The sequence below is a fragment of the Cervus canadensis genome, chromosome 9 (genome assembly GCF_019320065.1).
Source record: "Cervus canadensis isolate Bull #8, Minnesota chromosome 9, ASM1932006v1, whole genome shotgun sequence".
NCBI classification, from domain to species: domain Eukaryota; kingdom Metazoa; phylum Chordata; class Mammalia; order Artiodactyla; family Cervidae; genus Cervus; species Cervus canadensis.
The window spans coordinates 83,256,492-83,283,436 of NC_057394.1; the positions used below are offsets into that span (position 1 = coordinate 83,256,492).

Here is a 26,945-nt window from a genome sequence, read left to right on the forward strand (position 1 = left end):
AGAGCTCACAGGGAGGTTAATCCTTACCATCCTAGTCTCGAGTCCTCTTTCTCCTAATAATCAGCTTTATATTTTCAGTATTTTCCTTTTGATTGTTAGGGGGCATGTATTACCTTAGGTTTGCTTTGAAAAACATTTCCCGTTTGTGTTTTGCAATCTTAAGTTTTGCTCCAGTTTTTGTTGGGGGTTGAGGGGAAAAGAAAGAAAGTGAAGTCACTCAGTCGTGTCTGACTCTTTGCGACTCCATGGACTCCAGAGGAGCCTGCGACTGCCTGGCTCCTCTGTCCATGAGATTTTCCAGGCAAGAATACTGGAGTGGGTTGCCATTTCCTTCTCTAGGGGATCTTCCCAACCCAGGGATTGAACCCAGGTCTACCTGAATTATAGGCAGACACTTTACTGTCTGAGCCACCAGGAAGATCTGGTGGAGAGGACGAAAGATACTAAAAAACTTTGGGACAGATTGAAAAAGTAACAGGCCATAAGGAACTATCAAAACATTAATGATATGTGGGAAAATCAAGGAAAGTTACGCTGTGTATATTGTAGCCAACTTTAAAGTCTCTGTTTTACGGGAAAATTCAGTGGACTGAAGAATAACTGTTTTGTATGGGGAAATAGTGCTCTGGGAGTTTGGAAACATAATTTTTTAAAAGATACACACATACAAAATGGTTTTATAAAGTGTAGTGAGGGCTTTGGAAGACCTGTCATCTGAAAATGATAAGCAGGACTGCCGTGTTGCTGAAGGCAAGCTCTCCTTGTGTCAAGAAAAGGGAGCCTCAGTCTTGCGGGACGGGATCCTTTGTCACGACGCACAAGGGGTGCCTCTCTGCCTGTGTGTTCCTGTACAGCCGTCCGCTGGCTCAGGAACTCCAGTCAAGCATTTCTTCCTTTGAGTGGATTAGCCCAAATGTAGGACAAAGACTATGGCAGTGGAATGAAACTCAGTTCAGTTCAGTCGCTCAGTCGTGTCCAGCTCTTTGCAACATTATGGACTGCAGCACACCAGGCTTCCCTGAGCTTACACCAACTCTCAGAGCTTACTAAAACTCATGTCCATTGAGTAGGTGATGCCATCCAACCATCTCATCCTCTGTTGTCCCCTTCTCCTCCCGCCTTCAATCTTGCCCAGCATCAGGGTCTTTTCAAATGAGTCAGGTGACCAGAGTACTAGAGCTTCAGCTTCAGCATCAGTCTTTCCAATGAATATTCAGGACTGATTTCCTTTAGGATGGACTGGTTGGATCCCCTTGCAGTCCAAGGGACTCTGAAGAGTCTTCTCCAACACCACAGTTCAAAAGCATCAATTATTTGGCGCTCAGCTTTCTTTATAGTCCAACTCTCACATCCATACATGACTACTGCAAAAACCATAACTTTGACTAGATGGACCTTTGTTGACAGAGTACTGTCTCTGCTTTTCAATATGCTGTCTAGGTTTGTTACAGCTTTTCTTCCAAGGAGCAAGCATCTTTTAATTTCATGGCTGCAGTCACCATCTGCAGTGATTTTGGAGTTCCCCCAAAATAAAATCTGTCACTGTTTCCATTGTTTCTGCTTCTATTTGCCATGAAGTGATAGGACTGGATGCCATGATCTTAATTTTCTGCATGTTGAGTTTTAAGCCAACTTTTTCACTCTCCTCTTTCACTTTCATCAAGAGGCTCTTTAGTTCTCCTTAGCTTTCTGCCATAAATGTGGTGTCATCTGCATATCTGAGGTTATTGATATTTCTCCTGGCAATCTTGATTCCAGCTTGTGCTTCATCCAGCCCAGCATTTCTCATGCATTTCTGCATATAAGTTAATATGCATTTCTGCATATAAGTTAAATAAACAGGGTGACAATATACAGCCTGAGTGTACTCTTTTCCTGATTTGGAACCAGTCCGTTGTTCCATGTCCAGTTCTAACTGTTGTTTCTTGACCTGCATACAGATTTCTCAGGAGGCAGGTCAGGTGGTCTGGTTTTCCCATCTCTTGAAGAATTTTCCACAGTTTGTTGTGATTGACACAGTCAAAGGCTTTAGCATAGTCAGTAAAGCAGTAGTAGATGTTTTTCTGGAACTCTCTTGTTTTTTCAATGATCCAGTGGATGTTGGCAGTTTGATCTCTGGTTCCTCTGCCTTTTCTAAATTCAGCTTGAACATCTTAGTTGTTAATATATTGTCAGTGCTGATTAAGAAAATTAGTTGCAAGGAACCCAGTTCTGACATAATTTCTAATTTTGGCCATTTCTTGGAGATCTACTGTTTAGGAAACTGAGCAGGAGTTGAATGGTTAGTTTTATACCTTGTAAAAGATCTAATGATCACATTTAACTCAGTATATTGAGTTGAACAGATCAGGGATGTTTAATTTTAGTAAAGTCCAGCATATCAGTTCTTTCTTAACGTGGATCATGCCTTGTTATTCAGCCAAACACAAGATCATCTAGATTTTCTCCTATATTGTCTTTTAGGAGTTTTGTAAGATTCTCTTTTTTTCTCTCTCAGCTGCGCCGCACGGCACGTGAGATTGTAGTTCCCCGACCAGGGTTGAACCTGTGTCCTCTGCGTGGAAAACATGGAGTCTTAACCTCTGGACTGCCAGGAAGTCCCTCGCAGTTTTCCCTTTTTACCTTTAGGTCTGTGATCCAGTTTGAGTTGACTTTTGTGAAAAGTATATGGTCTGTGTCTTGATTCTGTTTTTTTGGTATATGAATATCCAGTAATTAAGCCTTTGTAGAAGACTTTTTTTGCCTCATTGTATTAGTCTTCTTCAAAGATCATTTGACTATGTGTCTGTAGGTCTATTTCTGGTTTCTCTGTTCTGTGCCATTGATCTATTTGTTCTTTCTCCAAAACCATATTGTCTTGATTTTTGTAGATTTATAATAAGTTGAGTTGTGTCGGTTCTTTGTTCTAAAGATCACAAAGATTCAATCCTTTATTTTGTTCTAAGAGTTTTATAGTTTTGGCCCTTGTGTGTAGGTCTATCATGCATGAGGTCTATTATCCATTTTAAGTTTTGTGGAGGTATTAATATAAGGTATAATGGGATTTTACATGTAATATTCTGTTGTTCCTGCATAGTTTATTATAAAGGTATTTTTTTCTCAGTTGAATTCTTTGGTCTCCATGTGTAAAATCACCTAACTGTAAATGTAATAGTGTATTTCAAGATTATTTTGTCTTCTCTGTGTCTTTTTTTGTAACCATTTGGAGTTTAGGGTCAGTTTATCAGTTTCTTCAAAAAAACCTGCTTGGATTTTGATAGGAATTATGTTAAATCTGTAGATCAGTTTGAGGAGAGTTGCCATGTTAACAAGTGGCAAAATATTAAGTTTTCAAATCCATGAACATGGGATGTCTTTCTACTTTTTAGGTCTCTTTTTTTCTTTCAACTCTCTTTTAATAGTTCTCAGAGTATAAGTTTATACTTTTTTTGTTAAATTTATTCTGAGTATTTAATTTTTTTAATTCAGTTACAAATAGCTGATGTTTATTGCTGGTATATAGAAATACAAGGTTTTGTATATTGATCTTGTACCATATAACGTTGCTGAACCTGCTTATTAGCTCAAAAAATAGTTTTAGTGGATTGTTTTTGGATTTTTTGTGTACATGTCTTCTGCAAACTGTTTTTTTGTTTTTTTTAAGGATTTACATGTAGGTTTCATATGCACAGAAGTGGTTTATGGAGGTGTCCTCACTCCAGGCCTGGCGGTGCAAGGCCTGTAGCTCCTGCAGTTTGGCAGATGTCACAGACAGCCACTCTGGGCTCACTGTCTTTAAAGATCTGAGGTGAAATCCACCTGCTTTCGTTTTTTTGGATTATTATTGTCTAAAGGGAGCATCCTTGTCCTGGGTCCTCTGTCTTACCTCCACCCCCATTGAAAAGTATGCGCTGCCCCCGTGGGCCCTGCCTCCTTCTGCCCTGGGCCTCTGCACGTGGAGTTCTCTGCCTCCTGACCGTCCCTCCGTCCTGCACCCAGGCCGTGCCACGTTTACTTTGCTGTGGCTTTTGACGTGCACACTGTGCGTGCTTTTCTCCCACTGGCCCATTCTCAGGTGTCACGTTCCTTTCGTCAGTGTGTTGAGCAGTGCCTGTCTGCTGCTTTTCTGGGAGCGCAGGGAAGCGCGGCTGTGTCCTGCTGCTGGGTGGTCAGCTCTGTGCAGCGTCCAGTGTGCGGTGACAGATGCTTGACACGTGCGTGCGTCCTGCTTACTGAGCGGGCAGCTCAACAGCCTTCGCTCAGGCCTCGGGTGTCTCTCTCTGCTGTTGACACTGTTTAGCCGTCAGCTCACCTAGTGTCCATAAACGCTCGGGTGTTGGCAACGCTCATCAGAGATGACAATGTCGTTTTGTAATAAGAATGCTTGGCAGGTATGTGTGGTATGTTGGCATAAGTAGTCATTCTTTTTTTAGTTTGGTTACACTGCCTTTTATTGGTATTCTATTTTTGTGGATCCGATTTGGTTTTGGTAAAATTTTTCGGCTCAAGCTCTTGGGGAAGCTAACTGGATCATAAGATAGTAACGGGGTACAGAAACTTCCCCTACTCTAGGATTTCCAGTAAAGCCGACGTTGCTATTTGGAGGCAAGGCTTTGGAAGACTTTCAGGTGAGGTCAGTTCTCCTTTATTTCAAAGGACTTTGGTCCCTTGGACTAAGTGCTGTGTGAGACTGGGCTCCATGGTTCTGTGCTCTGCCAGAAATAGCAGTTTTTATTGTTAGAAAAAGTAGTACCAATGAAGATTAAATATGTCAGGAGAAAAACTGGGCTTCCCCTTGCTTCTGAAATTTTTCATTTTACTAATGAGGTGGGGCAAAGAGTGTGGCCAGATGGGGGAGTTAAGGTATTCCTTCTGTAAGATGTGCATGAGGTTGCTGCGAGAGCTCCCTGTGCTGTGAGGTGCTTGCACGGCCAGGCTGCTAAGAGTCTAGCCTTTCCACCTTTGTCGGAGGGTAACTTGTCGCTGTGGTGTGAGCTGTGGAGTTGTTGCTTTGCTGTTGGTCCCCACTGCGTGGTGATTCTGTGCAGAAGGGGTCAAGGGGTCCGCAGATGAACAGGACCTCATTTGCATGTGTGTTTCCAGGGTGACCTTCCCTTTGTGTTAAGAGCCTGTACTTAGTTAGGGTCACGCTGTGTGGTTGAGACAGAAGACGTGGCTGGTTTATCTGCTGACACTTCTGTGCCCCTGGCTCTTCGGTGTGTGAGGCTCTGGCCGGCGGTCCCGGGGCCGGCCAGGTGCTGGTGCCTCTGGTTGCTTGGACGGGTGAGCTTCACCCAAGGAGAGCTTTAGAGCTCTGTAAACTCTCCGCGGGAGGAAGGCCAGGAGTCGGAGAGTTAATTCTACACCGTGTGCGCAGTTAGCCTCCAGCTGTGACCAATTTCCAGGGGACTGAGAGCGCAGAGCTTGGAAGACACTGGGTTTCCACTTAAGCATTGCAGCCTTGCTCGGAGAGGGGCTTATAGTGTGTCCAGGGACACGGGATTCCTTGTGCTGTAGCTCCTGTTTGCAAAGTTGGTGAAAACACGGGAAGGTGAAGTGACATTGACATGATGACAGATTTTTTTTTTTTAATGTGGGATTATTAAAAGCTGAAAGCAGCTCCCTGTGTCTGTCATGTGGGTTGAATTTTATTTGATCACAAATGAATAGTTCTGATACAAAATATTAATTACTTGAGTTTAGTATTTATTTAAAAAAAATATGTAAAGCCATAGCCCCAGAAAATTCTTGGTTTAAAATCTGATTTGAATTTTGGTAAACGATTGCTATTTAATGTTTTTAATCACCAGATTGACTTGTATGTCTCCTAAAATCTGACTGGTATATAATAAACAATCATTTAGTAAATGATCAGTTCATTATCACACTTCTCTTTATTGATAATGTATTTAAATAAAAAGATAAAGCAATATAATATTGATATTATGACACAGCTGTTAAAGTAGCACTGTAAACTGAGACTTTTGCAACTTTTTCCTATTTAAGGAACCTGTTGTTTTGCTAAAACTGTTAGAGACTCTTGCTTTGTGTAATAGTTTTTTTGGGAAAACTTACTTTTGTCTATCAGGAAAAGAAAAGTGTGATTACCATTTGTATATCATAGACTAGGTTTGAAGAGAATCACAAATTATTAAACAAGAACTTGAAAAAGGTAAAGATTTTGGAATCATGGAAAGAAGGGGTATGATGGTCACAGAAGAGGAAGAATAAAGGCACAAAACTGGAAAAGAAGGGGAAATACTGCTTCATTTAAATTTTAAATCATTTAAAATTACTTTCTTAAGAGGAAAAGTGCTAGATTTCTGAACCTTAATGATGGTCTTCTCCTTTTGTTTTTAAAGTATTCTACATTAAGAATTATCTGGGAGAAGTATATTTCGGGGTCACTTATACATAGATACAGACATAAGTAACTGGTAATGCCAAATCAAAAGTTGAATTACCTTAATTCTCTATGTTATTTTGAGTCTGCAGTTACGGTCCAGATCTACGGGTGACTGGTGTGTTCACGCTGTGATACGGTTCTAACTGACTTTTTAGTTGAACTGTGGTGTGAGTACACATTCTTAATAGCAGTATTTTAGGCAGCACAGGGGTCCCTGTTCTCTCCTTTCACAGGCAGCAACTGCAGCCGTTTCACAGGACAGTGTGCTAAGAATGTGTTTCTTGTTAGAATAGCATTTTTAAAAATTTGTTTCATTTTGTTGTTTTTGTTTTAAGTTCGTGTTAAAACGTGTCTGAGGATAATTACGTTATTTTAGTAGAGATGTTGTTTATAACTGAGTCACAGGATTGTGTCCTGTTGTACAAACTGGAGCACATGTTCACTCTTCTGTGAACACCTGGTGTTAGGTGGTGGTGCTCAGCTGAGCAGCAGAGAGAAGGTAGGTTAGTCTGCGGGATCTAGAGCAACTCCTCGGGGAGCAGTCAGCCTGCCTCTTGGCCAGGCATGTTACCAGTGAGCTTCCTCAGCAGAAGGCAAGAATCATGGCAGAGATAAAGAGCCTTTCCAGGTTTGGAGTTAGAAAACAAAACTTACCTGGAACTTTAAAATACTTGTTGGGGAAAAGTATTTTCTGATGGTGCCCGATTTTAAAGTCTGAGGTCTTCTTGTGCTGTGGAGAACATGTAAGGAATGACGATTCTAAAACCAGCCTGGTTGTCAGCTTTTTAAGGACATTTTCCCATAGAGTCTGGGTTCAGGAATCAGTGTGTTTAAAACCAGCTAAGATCAAGAGAAGCTAACACTGGAAGTAAAAGATTTGAGGATTATTTTGCACCTGATGTTTAGGTGAGCCATTGCATGTAATTCCATTTCATATCTGGAAAAAAGCCCTCTCTCAAACTTTTACCTATTTCCTCTTAATATGAGTAACTGATATCTACAACTATTTATGGAGCATACGCTCTTCGTAATTGAAAGATAGGAAGGAGACTTGAACAACTGTCTTGGTCTAGGTCTTGTTTGCTTTTGTAATACTTATTTTTCACGTTATCACCTCTCACTTACCAAAGGACCTGGATGAAGCCCTTGCTGTTTTGTAACTGGCAGGCTGAAATGAGCTTTTCCATGTGTCCAGGGCTATCAGAGTCCACAAGCGCCCTCTTTGCTTCTGCCCCCAGTGCTCCCACTCTGTGCTGGGCCTTCCAGGGGCCTCCACTACTCCTCACCCGAGAGCTGCATGCGTTTGTTCTGCCTGGGCGGCTGTGTGAATAAAACCCAGGGCAAGTGACCTGACCATTCTATCAGGCTCAGTGAGTCTGTTGCACAGCTCCCCTGATGTGAAGTAGAATCTTGACACCTTAGCATATAGCATATTAAGTTCTGTTATTTTCCTAATTGAAAGTGTGTAGTGATTATGCACATATATTTTGTGTATTAGATTTGGATATCCAACAGATAACAGTTTATTACCATTTTAATGTCAGGTTGTGACTCCTTAAAAAAATAAAATGAAATTGTTGTAATTTTTTTGTGCATCTTTGCTCAACATAGTCCTCAGTGTAAGTATTTAATAAATATTTTTCATTATTGAACAATTTAAATACCCCCAAATTGCCTTTAGTTGGCAAAAATGGGACATTGCAAATTAAGGAAATTAACTTGGAAAAGAGTAAGTGAAGTATTTTTAGTAAAGTACAAAAACTTTATTGCCTTATGCAGGTGCTTTATTTCATGTGTTCGAGCTTCCTTGTTTTATGCCCCAACCTTTTATTGTGGAAAATTCCAAAGATGCACAGAAATAGAACACGCAGCTTCAACAGCTGTAAGCTTTATTTCATGTGTGCTCTTCCAGCCCCAGATTATTGTGAGGCACGTCCTAGACATCAGATAAGTCCACCACAGACATGTCAGTGTGTTTCTCTAAAGGGCGATCAAGCCCCGTTTGTAGACAGCTCGTGGGGAGACCTAGTGCTCAGTCATTGTGTTCCCTTCTGGTGGAGCCGTACCCCAAATGGGAGCTCTGTGAGAGGACGAGGTCGTGGAGGAGGTGGTGCCTTCCCCACCATGCACAGAGTCCCCATTGCTCCCGACTCCACGAGGGGGCAGACAGAGGAAGGGGAAAGTGAGCTGGACGGAACCTGGTTTGAGTTTCACTTTTCAGCAGTCACGTGAAGGCAGACCATTTCTGGGGTGACTTTTCAGAAGCAAGCAATGGCTTCTTTTCTGAAGGAACTCAGTGCCCCTCCTTGCTCTTAAGATACAGAGTGAGATTAGATACTTATTAAGCAAAAATCTTCTAAAACATTTCCAGAGCATTGCCTGTAATGTTCTCTGTTAATGATTTGGGCTTTAATGGAAATACAGCATTTGAACTTATATCTGATTTTTGCAACCTGTAGTTTTGGATAACCTGTTGAAGTTTCTCACTGGGCGATGAGCATGTGGCCTAATTGACATACGTCTGTGGGCACTTAGCTCGTGCAGACGGGGTGCAGCGCTGTCTCTGTGCTCACATAGCCTTCTCCTTTCTTACACCCTCAGTGACTTTGTCCGTGTCACCAAGTGAGTTCTGCTCACAGACACCTGCAGGTGTGTCGTGGTGACTCTGGCGCGGACAGGGTTCTATGTGAAGCAGCCAACAGTGAACGCCTGAACACTGTAAACGTTGGTTTTTAGCCTGAGATAGAGTTTGTGTAAACAGATAACTTCTTTGTGTGAGGTCATATGCTCTGATGTGTGGGACTTGTTCTCCTTCAGCACCACGTGTATTTGCTCTTACTGTGCTCTTTTTTTGTTTCCCAGAAAATGTATTTCTTTGGGGAAAATGCTGTTTTTCCAAGCAGACTGTATGAGACTTGCACTTTGTATAAGTGGTTTTAGCTGCTGTAAAATCCTGGAGGGAAGTGATGGGATAAAAATGCAGAAGTTGATTTTTCTTTTTTCTTTGCCTGTGTTTTGGCATCTGTTTTGCATTGGTTTCCTTCTGTTGCCACCACTCAGATCGCCTATCCCTGCAGCGTGACATATAATTATAATAGAACTGCTATCTGCATTCCTGTAGCATTCTTTTTTTTCCAGCACTTAATGCCTTTTATTCCTTAGCTTCAGGCAGGAATTGTGTAGCATATGTGAAGAGGCTTAAACTGTTTCCATTACATTCTTTCTGGATGGCTCTGTTATATTTAGGCTTACATTTTAGACAAAGTCGGAATGTTATTGTGGTTGACCTTGACCCCAGATCACTGGGCAGACATTATATAGCCATGTTTGAGTCCTCACAGAACGTGCTCCTGAAGCCGACGGAGTCCTGGCGGGAGGCCCTTCTGAACAGCAAGGTCATGGAGCTGTTCTTTACCGTAAGTCCTTCCCCACTCACCCCTGCCAGAAGGGTTCCATGGAAATGCCGGCTTCTGTATTTCTCTTAAGTGAAACAAGACAGATGGCTTTTCTCCTTCGAAGCATTCTCTTCTAATCAGTATACTGCTTAAACAAAGATCATATGTTTTTGCTGGTTTATAAAAATGTTATATAATTAGGATGGGTTTAATGTCATAGGGCTCAAGGTGTTTGCTCTTGGGACCTCTTTACACTCTTAAAAATTATCGAGAACCCCAAAGAGCTTTTGTTTATGTTGGTTATAGCTAATAGTATTTATATTTCCCATATTAAAAATTCAAACTGAGAACTTTAAAATATAAGTCATTAATTCACCTAAAAATAGCAATATCAGACCACTACATTGTAACGTAAATAACATTTCAGTGAGCAAATAGCTACATTTTTAAAAACAAATTAAACCTTTAGTGAGAAGAGTGGCGTAGTTGACGTTTTTGCAGATGGCGCTGATGTCTGGCATCCTAGCCCAGCCCTCACCCCTGCTCCTTGTCCAGTTGGTTGCAGCTTTGCCATCACATTACCGACACGTAGAACGTGTGTGTGTTGGAGGCGGGGGTTGGGCAGTGGGAGTGGAGAAGGCAGGCACTGCCCTCACTGCGCTGAGAGGAGTGTTGACCTTATGACCTGGCAGAATCAAGGAAGTCCTGGGGACCGTGGGCCACATGAGAAGAGCTCCCTGGAGCAGTGCACTTTGTTGCCAGCCATGGGTTAAGTCAGTGTTCTTGAGTAGTAGTTCACTTGGGCTGTATCCCTGCTTTAAGGAGTCCTGCTTATTGTTTGCTAAATAATGAAGTTAGGAACGTGTTCCCATTTTTGCCCGAGAGAGTCCCCGGTGTAATAGGCAGAAGCTGGGGAAAATACATGTGTGTGTGTGTGAGATAGAGTGTATGAGAGAGAGAGTGTGTGTGTGTGTGTGTGTGTGTGTATATGTTGGATGCTGGTCTGCAGATACAGCGCAAACATCCACATTAGTTATAGCAACTGGGACAAAAGTGCAAATAAAGACCAGTTAAAAAAATGATAAGCTATTTTGCTAAATGCCAACCATTAATTATAGTTTACCTTTTCATTTGTTTTAAAAATGCTAGTCACCAGCCTTACAACTGCTTGCCTATTTATACAGCATTTAAAATATTGTAGGCATATAGTGTATATTTAAAAAAAAGTGAGAACAAGGTTATTCGTCCCTCGGTGTACATAAAAATATTTTTCTGTGGAAATGTTCAAACTGAGTATTACCTTGCATTTTATCCTCTAAATCCGAGAAGTAATGGGTAAAAACAGTATCAGTATCAAAGGTGATTGTAACTACACTTTAACACTCTTTTGCCTGCCTCCTCGGGCAGAAATTGTTTTGATGTGGATCCAAGTTCAATTCTCTGTATTATTCATTTGACTGAAAACAGTTTTTGAAAAGGTAGAAAACTTTCCGGCAGTGCTGGAAGTGGCTCCTGGCCTGAACAGCTGTCTAGACACGGCGGCAGCTGCCCCTGTCAGCTGGGAGCCACCATGGGCAATCACTCAGCCTTGAGAATTAACCCTTTTGCTTTGTTATTTTAACAGTTTTGTGTCTGTGGTCTGTTACTTTCACAGTATGCACTTTATGAACAATTGTAATTTTGTCATTTGTTAGAAAGATGTCAGTGACTAATCTTGTTTCTTTTTTTTTTTTAAGGTTACTTTTTAAGTTTCAATTCTGTGAATTTATTGCCTCTTTCCAGCCTTTTTCCACAGGTTGTTCCTTTTCTCTAGGTTTGGATTGCTGCACTTGCATGTATTGTGTCACAGCCTCAAGACCTGGATGTGGCCCTTCTGGGTTCAGGGGGCTACATGGCCTTCCGGCCCTTGCAGGTTGACGACTGATCCCGTTTTCTCCTTTCCCTTAGGTGTTGGAGAAGCCCCTCTCCTTAGTTTTTCCTTTCTGATCTTCCACATGGTCTCTTCTTCACACTGCTTGCTGTGTGGATACTGGTGGTCCCGTCTCAGCTCTCAGCTTTGCAGCCGTGTGCGATCTCCTGGTACTTGTCTTCTGCTCATCGCCCATCTCGCCCCACTCCTTGTCTGTGTTCAGTCCCAGAGCCTTCTGGTCCCATGCCTCACCAGGCACTTGACTGGAGGCCCACAGACATCTTTGATTGCCTGTGTCTCCACAGAGCCCAGCGTCTTACTCATGAGCCTTTCTTTACTCTGTATTTCCTGTCTTGCTTCTCCACTCACCTCTCTGGGTCTTTGGCTGGACTTAGCCTTTCTTTATCCCTCTGTTTTCCCCTATTCAGGTGTTGGATTCGGGTCTTAAGTTGTGTAGCGTAGTTCAGATATGGTAGAGCTCCTGTGTGACGGAAGGAGGGCAGGAATCTACATCTTCCATAAGAATCAGTCGTTGATTTATCATGCGCTTTATCTGAACATGTGGTTCATGTTTCAGGAAAGATAAGCCCGAACAGTGAAGTCAGGCTCTGAGGATGGTTTATTTTATTTTATTTTATTTATTTCATGACATGGTCCACATTGGTTATTTCTTTTGCTTCCTCAGCTCTAGACCAGGGTCGAGCGACCACTTGGCTGATGAAGCAGCCCTCTGGGGCCCCAGACTGTGCTGTCTGTCACATTTAAATGTTGATAAGGTTAAAAAACACAGTGATAGAAATGTAGTTACAGCCTTCAGATAAGGTGCTTGAGAATAGTTGTGTTCAGAAGTTCTTGAAGTAGAGTTTATATATGCCCTTGTGCATCGTACTTTTAATCAACTTTATATAAAACACCGGATATACTTCTAAAAACACTGTGTTGCTCTGGACCAGGGAGGGCCTGGCCAGGTGAGCTGCTGGGCTTCGCAGGTCGTGAGTTCTCCAAGGCAGCTTCTACTCTACCCTCCGAAGACAAGCACACAGCAAAAATGACCTGAAAGCTGTTAAGTCATGAGTTCTGTGTAATTTTCATATGTCCTGAAATACTGTATCATTCTTCAGTTTTGTTTTTCCCAGCCACATGCAAAGGTAAACACCATTCTTACCTCACAGGCCACACAGAAGCAGGCAGGAAGCCAGGTCTGGCCCATGGGCTGTGGGTTGCCAACCCCTTTTCTAAACCAGAGAGGGTAACATGTCAGTAGATAAATTAATTTTGTGACTTGTGGTAAGTTTCTAATATTTTAAGTTTCTTAGAACCTTAAGAAGCTCGGGAATTGAAGGCTAGTGGAATCCATCTGAGAACTGGGGTTGTGTAAGTGCTCGGTGTCCCAACCCTGCACCAGTGCATACTTGGGAAACATTCTACCTTCACATAACTTGTAAGTGATTTGTAGAGTCAGAGTGAAATAACATGAAACCCATGGAGAATAAATGTATACATTGTGACATTCAGAAAGCAGAGAGGTTTGTGTAGGGGAAAGGGGGCTGGAAAAGTGAAATGCTTGTGGAAAGTAGAAGATGGCCATAGTAAGTGTGGTGGGTTGAGATGAGAAGTTTCCTGTGAGTTCTCTGAACACGTTTTCCTGGGTGGTTTTGGTTATTAAGTCTGAGAACATTAATGACCTTCATCAGAATGCTGTATGCCAGGTGTTTCAGATAAGTATTGCAGAACTGAAGTAAAATCTAGATGAGGTTCAAAGTGAACTTAAATATAATCTAAAATTAAAATTTTTTTAAATTTATTAATTGCAATGATGTAGCATAAAATGAAATTGGGACAACTTGTAGGCAGTCTCAGAGTTAATGGAAGACTGTTTATGTGTTGTCTGAATGAGCGCGCTCCTAGGGTTGGAGGGATGCGCTGGTTTTCTGAGTGTGACTGTCTGTGTCCACCGGAGTGCCATCTGTACACTCCTGCCTGAACTTCGCTAACTTTAGCAGGAGCCTGGGTGAGGCATAGTTAGCATAATACAGACGACTGTCGTCCTTGCTGTTTTTAGAAGGAGCAGTGTGCCTGACTGGCCAGATCTGTTTCTCTCTTTGTCACAATAGGCTGGAGACAGTTCAGTTTTCACATTGTAGGTAGCCCTCCACTGAAGATTAACTGATACGTTTAAAATCATGGCCTGTAACAAGCAGTACACTGAGGCACAATTTTCAAATTTAACTTGGGAATCAGTTTTCTAGAAATAATCAGCTGCAGTGAATTTTTCTTTCCCTTCATTTGGCGTGACCCTTAAATAAGAGGAATTTATTTTTATGGATTAGCTCATCTTTCCAACAGGTACATCGAAAGATCAGAGAGGATTCTGACATGGCCCAGGACTCGCTGCAGTGCCTTGCACAGTTGGCGTCCCTGCACGGGCCTGTCTTCCCTGATGAGGGCGCTCAGGTGGACTACCTCTCCCACTTCATCGAGGGCCTGTTGGGCACCATCAACGGGTAGGTGTCCCAGCTGGGAGCAGCCCTGGCTCTCCTGCATGGTTCGTGGTGGAGGGGAAGAGAAACCAGTGATTTCCCTTAACCCTATGAAGTAGAGTTATATGTGAAGTGAGCACACAGAGACGTGCCTTTGGAGTGAGTGGATGGAAACCAGTTTCCCTTGCTCCACTTAACGCTGGTGCCCACACCTTGGGTTGTAGGATTGAGATAGAAGACTCTGAGGCTGTGGGCATCTCCAGCATCATCAGCAACCTGATCACCGTGTTCCCTCGCAACGTGCTGACTGCCATCCCCCGAGAGCTGTTCTCTTCCTTCGTCAACTGCCTCACGCACCTCACCTGCTCTTTCGGGCGCAGCGCTGCACTGGAGGAAGTGGTAAGTGGCTCCTCTTATCACATGGTGTCCGTCTCACAGTGAGGGCCGCTGAGCACTGCTCACAGCGAGTCATTGTTTTAAAGGCGTGCATTCTTGTTTATATGTGCAAATTATTTGGCGATCTGTGCTTGGAAACAGGGCTTTTAAAACTTTTGTGATTAAAATCACATTCAGCTCAGTTGTGTCTGACTCTTTGTGACCCCATGGACTGCAGCACGCCAGGCTTCCCTTATTGGTCTAAGTAATTATTTTTAATTACTTTCGTCTATTTCTTATAATTTTAGTTATTTGTTTTTGACTGCATAGGCCTTTTCTCTACTTGTGGCAGGTGGGGGCCTCTCTCTGGTTGTGGTGCTTGAGCTTCTCATTGTGATGGCTTCTTTTGTTTGGATCCTGCGCTCTAGACCACAGGCTCAGGAGTTCTGGTGCACAGACTTGGTTGCTCTTTGGCATGTGGAATCTTCCCCTGATCAGAGATCAAACCCGTGTCTCTTGCATTGGCAGGAGGATTCTTTACCACCGAGCCACTTTAGTCCTGGTTTAAAGGTTTTAAGTTGAGATAATTTAGTACATGAATATAGGAGATGGAGTGAAATGTTTATATTAAATATTATGCTGAAAGCCCATTTTAATATTAAGCTATTTGATTAAGTTCAAAGGGTGCTGTGAGCTTTATGGTATGGTTGTGACTATATGTAATTTTAAGTGTTTCTTGAGAATTTAAAAATCTTGGGCTTACCTGAAAACTGCATAAATATAATTTGGTTCAAATAATTGTAACCCTGTTTATTTTGATTAGACTATGCTCTTGAAAATTTTTTTGGTGCTATGGTTTAATAATATACCTTAGTAAATTTTAATTTACATTAAAATGAAGACCAGTTCAGTACTCAGAGATGTTTCTTGGTACAGATTTTAAATGCTTAGCTTCCAAGTTTTATATTTAATTTAGAAAACATGTACTAAATTTTTTGACAGCAAAGCTGTGTGTGTAATCGTTACTGTGAATAACTCCATTAATCTTGGGAAGTAATTGATTTTTTTCCCTGCAAAGTAGTTATTGTTGAAACTAATTTTTCTTTTTATGAAATGTAAATCCTTTTCAAAGATTGTAAGGGTAAGAATATTTGTGAACTTGACAGAATTTCGAGTTAAGTCCTAACGGCTGTTTTGTTGGAGATCTGGCAACATGCATGGAAGTGTTTAGTGTCCCTTTTTGGAGGTGTCAGAGCGTGAAGAACCCAGATGTGGCTGTGTCTGCACCGTGGGCGCCCCGTGGTTTGATGGGGAAGGAGCCAGGCCAGGAGGACATTTGTGTGTTGGAAAGTGTGGGAAACACAGCTGCTTTTTAGTGTCTGTCTGTGGGTTGAGGAATCTTCTCACCATTTTACAGAGGAATTGTTGGAAGATACATAACATTTTTGGTTTGCAGATTTTTAATTTGAGCATTTATTTATTTTGCCTAGAGGACTAACAACTTGGAAAACATTGTTTCTGCCAAGGTTTGACATAGAAGTATTGGAACTCAGAGAGCCTGGCTGCCCTTGCAGAGAGTGGATGTTTATTGTGCTGTCTTCCTTTCTTTTAACAAATCGACTTCTTTTAACCTGTTTATGACGTTTAAAAAATGGTGTTAGAAACAGTTGGTTATCCATTGAAAAAAGCAAAGGGAAAAGATTTGTCTCATGCTTTCCATGACTCATAGCAACCAAATTGGCAAGGGTTGTACTGCTTACAAGACTATTGTTGGAAACAACTAGATCTAATGGCCAGGGTTTCATAAGGGAACACTCGAGTAAGGAGGCCTGGCCACCTCAGGGCAGGTGGGCGAGTCCCAGCGACACTGGCCCTTCGGAGGGCTGCTGGGTCAGCCCAGTTCTGTGGACGTTTATCTGTCGCCTGCATTTCACCAGGCACTGTGTTTGATGAATACGTTCTTTAGCGTTAAGAATTTGGAAAGTCATGTATGTTTCCAAAAGGAAAAAGTTAATCTAAGAGTGTAACGTTAAAAATTCTCTGAAAAGTTATAATTCAGACTATTTATTCAGAGGCCAGGAACACTGTCATATACATGGGTGCTCTGAGTCAAATTAATTCTGTGCTGTAAGGACTGGCTAGAAAAACAAGAGAATGAATTAATTTCTATTATATTTGACATTCAGAGACTTCTCTAAATTCTCTCTTTTTTTTTTTTTAATATTTGTTTGGCTGCACCTAGACTTAGTTGCAGCCCACAGGATCTTTAGTTGCAGCATGAGAAGTTTTAGTTGCAGCCTTAGGGATCTAGTTCCCCAACCAGGGACTGAACCTGGGCCCCCTGCATTGGGAGCATGGAGTCTTAGCCACTGGACCACCAGGGAAGTCCCTAAATTCTTTTTAAAATGGAGAGATCATGACTTTTTATTTGTAACATTTCTGTGTTCTTTCTCTGTGTTGTGATTTTTGCTTCATACGATGCTACACCTGGAAAGCTCCTTTCTAGGGGCTAGTAGTTAAGCTAGTAGTTAAGAACCTCAAGAACCCAGCTACCCATGCTGGAGATGTAAGAGACACTGGGGTTGGGAAGATCCCCTGGAGGCTGAAATGGCAGCCCACTCCAGTGTTCTTGCCTGGAGAATCCCATGGACTGGGGAGCCTGGCAGACTATAGTCCGTAGAGTCACAAAGAATGCAGTCACAGAGACACAGCTGAAGTGACTTAGCATGCATGCATACCAGAAAGAGTGTAGCAGATGAACAACGGCACAGACTGTTTTAGTTCTTTCCATCTTTAATCTTTCGTATGTCCTTGCTTGCTATTTTACACTATATATTATCTGATACATGTATTACACATGTATTATCTGTCATTGGACTTGTGGGCTATGGCACTGCCTATAAAATTTAAACTTATTGTGAAGTATTTTGTTCATGTCAAGTAAAAACTTAAATGTGTGTGTGTGTCTAAACATTGTGAAGAATAATAAGATGAACAGCTGTGTGCCAGCCATGCAGATATTACAGTATATCCCTGGTGCCTTTCCCCCTTCCAACTACCTGGAGTTTCCCCCTGTTGTCATAAGCATGGTTTATATTGCGCAAGTTACTTCTGCCAAATGATTTTGTGTCGTGTTTGCTCATGAGCGCTGTCAGGGTGCCGGGCCGTGCTGTTGGCTCCTTTCTACCCTCTGTGACCTCGATAGTTCTGCGTGCTCGCCTTCCCAAGTCCTCCTGAGAGCAGGAAGGCAGCCCTGGCTGTGCACAGGAAACAAGTGTTCAGCAGGCTTTTCATTAGAGGTGCGGCTCCATGTGAGAGCTGATGGCCCACAGCCACTTACTGTAGTCTTTATGTCTGTGGATCATAATGCTTTTCTTAACTGAGTCAGGTAACTCACGTTTATATATGAAGACAATACTCCCAGGCAGAGAGAGCTTCCCAGTTTTGTGAAAATGATTTGGAGTTGTCACGTTGGTTTTTTGCTATTTGTAGAAAAAGGTCTGCTGGAGTTGTCTGCAGCATAGCAGTCAAATGTTAGAAGCACACTGGCACCAGGTTTTATCTGGTATACTTTTACAGTATCTGACATTAGGCACACATGCACACTTTTTTTTTTTTTTTAGCAGAGTTTTAGATTCATAACAAATGGAGAGAAAATACAGAGTTTCCACCGCAGCCCCCCCCAACACACGGCCTCCCCCACCATCAACATCCTACCAGAGGGTGCATGTGTGACAGTTGATGAACCTGTCTGTCTGACTACCTGACTACTACTGGCCTGACAGTCAGTCTACCCTGACTGTCACCAGCTCCCCGAGCCCATGTCTTTGTCAGGGTTCCCTGTGTTGTATGGGTCATGGGTGTGGACGTGTGTGATGAGTGCATCCGCCATTATGGTTTCACACAGAGGAGTCTTACTGCCCCCAGCCCACCCCTCCCTGGCAACCAGGGATCTTTTCCTTGTCTGCAAAGTGTGGCCTTTAAATGTCATACAGTTGAAATTGTACAGTAATGCTAGATTTTAATCTGAAATTCACATGCATGTTAAAAGGAGACCAGATTCACATACTGAAACTTTTCTTCCCCAAACTTCATTTGGCAGTGTTTTCATAAACAAAATTAACCACTGTTTCTGTGTGTCCAAATGGTTCTTCTTGTTGTTCAGTTGCTAAGTCATGTTTTAGGCACTTTTTGACCCCAAAGATGGCAGCATGCCAGGCTTCCCTGTCCTTCACTATCTCCCAGAGTATGCTTAAACTCATGTCCGTTGAGTCAGTGATGCCATCTAGCCATCTTGTCCTCTGTCATCCCCTTCTTCTCCTACCCTCAGTCTTTCCCAGCATCAGGGTCTTTTCCAGTGAGTCAGCTCTTTGCATCAGGTGGCCAAAGTATTGGAGTTTCAGCTTCAGCATCAGTCCTTCCAGTGAATATTCAGGACTGCTTTCCTTTAGGATGAACTGGTTGGATCTCCTTGTAGTGCAAGGGGCTCTTAAGAGTCTTCTCCAATGCCACAATTCGAAAGCATCAATTCTTTGGTGCTCAGCCTTCTTTATGGTCCAACTCTCACATCTGTATTTGAGTACTGGAAAAACCACAACTTTGACTAGACGGACCTTTGTAGGCAAAGTGATGTCCCTGCTTTTTAATATGCTGTCTAGGTTGGTCATAGCTTTTCTTCCAGGGGGCAAGTGTCTTTTGATTTCATGGCTGCAGTCACTGTCCACAGTGATTTTGGAGCCCAAGAAAATAAAGTCTGTCACTGTTTTCTTCTTTGCCCCTTCTGTTTGCCATGAAGTGATGGGACCGGATGCCATGATCTTAGTTTTTTTAATGTTGAGTTTTAAGCCAGCTTTTTCACTCTCCTCTTTCACCCTCATCAGAAGGCTCTTTAGTTTCTCTTCACTTTTCTGCCATTAGGGTGGTATCATCTGCATATCTGAGGTTGTAGATATTTCTCCTGACAATCTTGATTCCAGCTTGTGATTCATTGAACTGGACATTTTGCACAATGTACCCTGCATATATAAGTTAAATGAGCAGGGTGACAGTATACAACCTTGACGTACTCCTTTCCCAATTTGGAATCAGTCCGTTGTTCCATGTCCAGTTCTAACTTGCTTCTTGACCTATATACAGATTTCTCAGGAGGTAGGTAAGGTGGTCTGGTATTCCATCTCTTTAAGAATTTTTCACAGTTCGTTGTGATCCACACAATCAAAGGCTTTAGTGAAGTCGGTGAAGCAAAAGTATGTGTTTTTTGGAATTTCCTTTCTTTTTCTATGATCCAGTGGATGTTGGCAATTTTGTCTCTGGTTCTTCTGCCTTTTCTATATCCAACTTGTACGTGTTGAAGTTCTCAGTTCATGTCCTGCTGAAGCCTTGCTTGGAGAATTTTGAGCATAATCTTGCTGTCATGTGAAATAAGTGCAATTGTATGGAATTTGAACGTTCTTTGGCATTGCCTTTCTTTGGGATTGGAATGAAAACTGACCTTTTCCAGTCCTGTGGCCACTGGTGAGTTTTGCAAATTTTCTGGCATATTGAGTGTAGCACTTTTAACAGCATCAACTTTTAGGATTTGAAATAGCTCAGCTGGAATTCCATCACCTCCACTAGCTTTGTTCATAGTGACGCTTCCTAAGGCCCACTTGACTTAATACTCCAGCATTCTGGCTCTAGGTGAGTGATCACACCATTGATGTTATCTGGGTCATTAAGATATTTTTTGTGTAGTTCTTCTGTGTATTCTTGCCATGTCTTCTTAATATCTTCTGCTTCTGTTAGGTCCATACCATTTCTGTCCTTTATTAAGCGCATCTTTGCATAAAATATTTCCTTGGTATCTCCAATTTTCTTGAGGAGATGTCTAGTCTTTCCCATTCTATTGTTTTCCTTTATTTCTTTGCTTGTTCACTTAAGAAGGCTCTATCTCTCCTTGCTATTCTCTGGAACTCTGCATTCAGTTGGGTTTATCCTCTTTGCCTTTCACTTCTCTTCTTTCAGGAATTCATAAGACAACCATTTTGCCTTTTTGCATTTCTTTTTCTTAGGGATGGTCTTGATCACTGCCTCCTGTACAATGTCACGAACCTCTGTCCATAGTTTTTCAGGCACTCTATCAGATCTAATCCCTTGAATCTATTTGTCACTTCCACTGTATAATCATACAGGATAGTGTTTAGGGCATAAACTTGAATTACTGTGATATTGAATGGTTTGCCTTGGAAACAAACTGAGATCATTCTGTCATTTTTTGAGATTGCACACAAGTACTGCATTTCAGACTCTTCTGTTTGACTATGAGAACTACTCTATCTCTTCTAAGGGATTTTTGCCCACAGTAGTAGATACAGCGGTCATCTGAATTAAATTCACCCATTCCCATCCATTTTAGTTCACTGATTCTAAGATGTTGATCTTTACTCTTGCCATCTCCTGCTTGATCATGTCCAGTTTACCTTGATTCATGAACCTAACATTCCAGGTTCCTATGTGATATTGTTCTTTACAGCATTGGACTTTACTTTCCTCACCAAACATCCACAGCTGACTGCCGTTTCCACTTTGGCACAGCCCCTTCATTCTTTCTGGAGCTATTAGTAATTGGCCTCTGCCCTTCTCCTGTAGCGTATTGGACACCTTCTGACCAGGTGGAGCTCACCTTCTGGTGTCATATCTCTTTGCCTTTTCATACTGTTCATGGGGTTCTTGCAGCAAGAATACTGGAGTGGTGTGCCATTCCCTCCTCCAGTGGACCACGTTTTGTCAGAACTCTCCAGGGTGACCCGTCCATCTTGCGTGGCTCTGCATGGCATGGCTCATGGCTTCATTGGGTTATGGAAGCCCCTTGCTGTGACAAAGCTCTGATCCATGAATGGGTTCAAATAGTTACCAGATATAAAAGCAGACTGTTTTCCTGAGGCTGGAGAGCTGCAAGTTCACCCCTCTGTACACTCGCAAGTTAATTATGGGTGTTGACGTGTCAGTGCTGATATCATGTTTTAATTACGTTCTCTACCCTCTGTTCCCAGACGAAGTGAATGGGGTCAAGTACCCCCCTAAGCTCCAGGGCCTCTCTAGAGCTCTGCTGGCAGTGGGCCCAAGGGCCCCCGGGCGTGAGCAGTGTCCAGCTTGGTCCCTTCGTCAGCCCTGGGCACGTGCTCTAGCTCGGCTGCTGGGTGCTGGCCAGAGGGGTGGTGGAGCGGGGCCAAAGCATTAGGAGACAGTGCTGGGCCGGGTTTCAGTTCTCTGATTAGACTAAAAGTTTAGCTGCCAATTGTCATCAGCCAGATTTCTCACACTTTGCCTGATGAGTCACTTGTGCTGGTTTCCAAGTGGAACAGAAGGCTCTGGGAAGTTTGCAGTGCTTATTTTAGATCTGCTTCAGGGAGGGGGCTGAGTGTCCGATGTGATCCTGGTTTGTCTCACATCAGGGCTTTGTACGATGGACTGTGGAATGCTCTTCCAAGAGTAAACAGCTTCTAAGGAAGGCTTTTACAGTTTTTTTGTATTTCTCTGTGTCAGAATTTCAGATTAAACACGGTAAGCGTGCATCACATATATGCTGAGGGACAGTGAGGAACATTGCTTCTTCCTCCTGAGACATGGGCTCAGAGGATGCTGTTCCTCTTAAGATATGTTACCAGTCTGTTTATTTTGGCAAGATAAATTGTGTTAAGACTTAACAAATGATGTCTGCAAAGCACATGCTTCGTGAAGTGTATTGACAGGCCGCAGATGTTTCTCTGGGCGGAGACTGTCTTGTTGATCCCCCTCCTCCATCCTTAGTTGGCTCTGGGTTAGAGATTTGTGTTGAAGGCCCATGGCCAGCTGCTCTGCTGCTGCTGCTCAAAGCAGATCCAGCACTTACCTGGCCGCTTTATGTGTCTTTCTCGAGTCCTGAGAACCAACATCCACAACTGTGTTATAGCATATGCGATACAGATAAAAATAAACAATAACAAAATGCCCACAGGTGAGCTCTCAGCCCAACTGAGAACGTTACTGGCTGAGTAATATTCCATTGTACGTCTGTTCCACATCTTTATCCATTCGTCTGTCGATGGACATTTAGGTTGCTTCCATGTCTTGGCTATTGTGAATACTGCTGCTATGAACACATTTGTCTTTTCCAGATATATGTCTTTATCATCTTTTTATAGTTGTCAACATATAAGTCTTTCATCTCCTTGGTCAGGTTTATTCTTAAGTATTTTATTTTTTTGTATGTGATTTTAAAAGGAATTTTTTTTTTTAACCTTCTCCTTCTGATGTTTCATTAATGTAGTGTTTCCCTCTTGTGTCCTGTCGCAGAGCCCGCTCATTAGTTTCTTAGGCTGCTCTGCCCTGATGGGGGGCTCCCGCAGTGGACCTGGGCTCAGGGGCGCACACATACCCCACACCCCTGATTGTGGCTCCGACCACACTCCAGCCCCTTTGGCCTGTCTCCAGCCCCTTTGGCCACCCTGTGCTCACCCCAGGTCTGTCTGCACTAAGACTGGAGACTGCAGGGTGGTGGCCAGGACCCTGTGTGCGCAATCGCTCTGTCCTGCACGCCGCAGTCCATGCTGCTCCCCCAGCTGGTGAAGGGTGAGAGCACCTTTCCTGTCACGCAGGTCCCATCCTGATTCCCTGATTTTTTTTTTTTTTTTTCTTTTGTCATACCAGCTACATGATAAACTTTCTGGCAGTTTTGATTGTATGAGGTCTTCTGCCAGCTTCCAGTGGGTATTCAGTGAGAATCGTTCCACGTAGAGATGTAGTCTAAATGAATTTACGGGGGGGAGATGAGCTTCGAGTCCTTCTCTTCCACCATGTTAATCTCTCAGCCTTAATCAGATTCTTAAGCTGTTTCTTTCATCTGTTTGGTTTTTTTTTTTTTTTGCTGTTGGATTGCAAGAGTTTCTTATATATTTTGGATATTAACCTCTTATCAAATATATGGTTTGCAAATATTTTTTCCCCATTTGTTAGATTGTCTTTTTGTTTTGTTGCTGTTTTCCTCTGCTGCCAGCAAGTTGCATCAAATAGCCCTTCCTTTCCTAATGATTTGTAAGACTATTACTGTCATATATCTAGTGTTCACATACTAGTTCATCTTTCCTGAGCACTAACCACTTCCATTGGTCAGTTAGTCTATTTTTGCACCTTTGTGTTGTTTTAAGGTAATGTCAGTTCCCACTGCACCCTGGATTTTCAGGAGGAATCTTGACTGTGTTGGCTTTTTCATTTTCTGTAAAAATTGTGTCAGTTTTTCAAGTTGGATTGTGCTTGGAATTATAATGATTCTTTAGTGAAAAGTAGACATCTCTACTGTATTAATTCTGCCCATAAATGTGGTATTTCTCCATATTAATTAAGGTATAATTTATTACCTTTCAATAAGGAATAAGTTTTCCTTTAATGCCTTTCATTCTTGTTGCTGTTGTAAATAGTATCTTCTGTAAATCTCATTTTTGAGATTGCTGCTGGCATGGAGAATTGAAGTTGGCGTTTGTATGTTGATCTGATATTTACTGACCTTTCAGAATTCTTACTGATTCTAACAGTTTTCCTCTGTGGACAGTTGTGTCATCTGAATAATGACAGTCTTGTTTTTTTCAGTCTTCACCATTTGTATTTCTGATGCTTAGTGTATGATTCATTTCTTATGGCGCAGTGTTGAATCACTTGGTAATAGAAGACATGTTTTCTGGTTCATCATTAGGAGTAATGTTTGCTAACCGTTTTTGAGCTCTCCTTTATCAGAATGAGTAATAAGTTTTTTGTTTGTTTTTAAATTTTGATTGCTAGGTCTTCATTGTGATGTGTGGGCTTTCTCTGCTTGCATGGGGGCCTCTCTTGTTGCAGAGTGCAGCCTCGGTAGTTGCACCTTGCCGGCATAGTTGCCCTGAGGCAGGTGAGATCTTAGTTCCCTGACCAGGGATGGAACCTGTGTCCTCGGCATTGGAAGATGGATTCTTAACCACTGAACCACCAGGGCAGCCCCACTAATAGATTTTAAAAACATGGTTGAGTATTGAATGTCATTAATTGTGTTTCTACTTGATCTGTTAGTGTGATCAGTTGGTTTTATAGATTTTTCTTTTGTTAAAGTTGCCCTTGCATTTCTGAGTTGAACCCAGCTCAACCATGTGTCATGGCCTTTTGTGAATGGCTGGGTTTGTTTGGTGTCAGGGTCACATCACTTCCTGAGTTATGTCTTTCTCATTCTTGTTTCCTCTTCTCTGGATCAGTCTCTGTAAGATTGGTTGTTTTGTTTTTGCTTTTTGCTGGTTTAGTAGATCTCACCTGTAAGTTTAATTAATAATAAGCTGGTATTTTCTTTGGGGGAAGAATTAAAAAAAATTTTTTTTGTTTGGTTAGTTATCGGAGTATTCAGGTTTCCTTTTTTCCTTGATCCAAATATGAAGACACTTTTTTTTTCTATTAATACATTTATTAGAATGAAACATGCCTATTTCTTATAATTTTGTTCCTACTGTTATTTCAGAATACAATTTTAATGTGAAAATGGTATATGGTCATTGGTAAAAGCAATTCAGATAGTACATGAAATTAAAATTCTCCAACATTCCATCATTTATCACTTTCTTGGCATCTGTTGATTCACATCCAGACCTATATAATACCTTTATATAATCAGCATCTAATGTCATTAATTGGAGTTAGAAATCGTTTTTAATGCAGAACCTTAGGGAATGATTCAGTGAATTAGTTTGTACTGTTTTCAGTAATGCTGCAGCAAATACTTTCATGCACAAATCACAAGTGACTCCCCGGTTAGACAGACATTCTTAAATCAGCTCCATTTTCACATAACCCCTCAAATGGTGTCTTGTTCTCTGTAAGATTTCCCTTTCATGAATTAGGCAGCCTTTAACAGTGGATGTGTCCTAGAGAGAAAGAACTTAGTCATTAAAACTATAACAGAGGTTATTGTATTTTTTCATAACTCTTTGTTTCATACAAAACTTCTGATGGCTTATAAAAAGAATGTTTATAGTGAGATAATCTTTTAGAACTTGCAGAAGGCAATTAGATGAAAGAGGAAAGTAGAAAGCCAAGCCTAGAGAAAAGGAGCAATCTGAATAATCAGGCTGTAGTATCTGTACCTGCAAGCCTGACTTTTTAGAAGGGGCTGGAGATAACCAGGTCCTTAGAAGGCTCTTGGGGGAAAAAGAGGAAGCACACCTGCTCCTCAGAGGAATGCTCCCGAATATTTGGTAAAAATAAAGATGGAAAATGATCTCCTGCAAAGCTTCATGTTGTGAATGACACGGATCCTCAATCCCATGGCAACAGATGATGTCTGAATAGGTTTTATTTGACTCTTTAACCTTCAGTGTTCCACCAGAGTCTAGCTTTTGGATTTCTTTTTGAACAGCTCTGTTTAATCATCAGTTTTTCATTATTTTTATTCTTCCTTAGAGACCTTAGAACAAAAAGAATATTTGTAATTATCTTAACATAAGGCTAAAATGCATTGTGGAATTTTAGTGATCTGCTTTATATTTTGAAGCGTTTTGCTATTTCATAATCTTAGAAAGTAGTTCACCATTACTCATCAATTCCCATCTATAATAAAAAAAAAGAGACTAAAAGAATAAGAAAATGGAAGAATGATAGAATCACCTACAAGGTTGGTGGAATAGTGAAATTAATCATCACAAATAGAATAAATACTCTTTATGACTTCAGTTTCCTGATTGCATTTTCTAAAATATGGTACAGTCTTTCAAGAGGTCTTGAGATGCCATCTTTTTTATGTTATGTTGTTGTTGTTAACATTTCATTGGATGCTATTTTAAATTCAGAGTTTTTCACTTTCTGCCCAGAGTATCAAAGAGAGAAATTTTCAGAATAAGATGTTTCACAGTGCTAAGCAGAAGATGAATGTAGAGACAGCAGCTCTCTGAGCTCTAATAATGTTGGTAAAACTGATGTGTAAGTGAAATCTGGGACAGTTTTAGGCAATCAGTTTTCCCAAGCTCAACAATTTATGAGCCAACAGTCTTATTTCCAAGAACAAAAAGAAAATATGGCATTCCCATCCAGTCAGTTATTCCATGGAAAAGCTTCACCCAATATTTTGTGAGTTTAAAGTTTCCTAAAGTTTACTGACGGTACTCCTTCATCTTTTTTGATGTTTGTGCAAAAGAATTTATTTAATAGGGTTTATAATTGCATTGAAAGCAGTGTGGAAGGAAATAACGGATGTAATGGAAAAATTGACTGAATTGATCATTTTTATTGGTATTTAGAAATTAAGCAAATATATGTTACTGCCTTTATGGAACCAAGAACATGGCTGTCCTTCAACAAAATTACGAGCTGTCAAGGTTTGAAAAAAACACCTTCTGATGGTGCGTGAGCAGGAAGAACCAGCATGAGTAGGACGC

At 41.7% G+C, this 26,945-nt stretch overlaps 1 protein-coding gene across 4 annotated transcripts in view; it reads left to right on the forward strand.

Annotated features, from left to right (window-relative positions):
• Positions 1–26,945, forward strand: part of XPO4 (exportin 4) — an 86,383-nt gene that overhangs the window by 38,529 nt on the left and 20,909 nt on the right. For all 4 annotated transcript variants that reach the window (XM_043477625.1, XM_043477627.1, XM_043477626.1 and 1 more), the window contains 3 exons: positions 9,689–9,801; positions 14,036–14,193; positions 14,394–14,568. In XM_043477625.1, the coding sequence (XP_043333560.1) occupies positions 9,689–9,801; positions 14,036–14,193; positions 14,394–14,568 (446 nt within the window). The remainder of the gene's footprint in view (positions 1–9,688; positions 9,802–14,035; positions 14,194–14,393; positions 14,569–26,945) is intronic.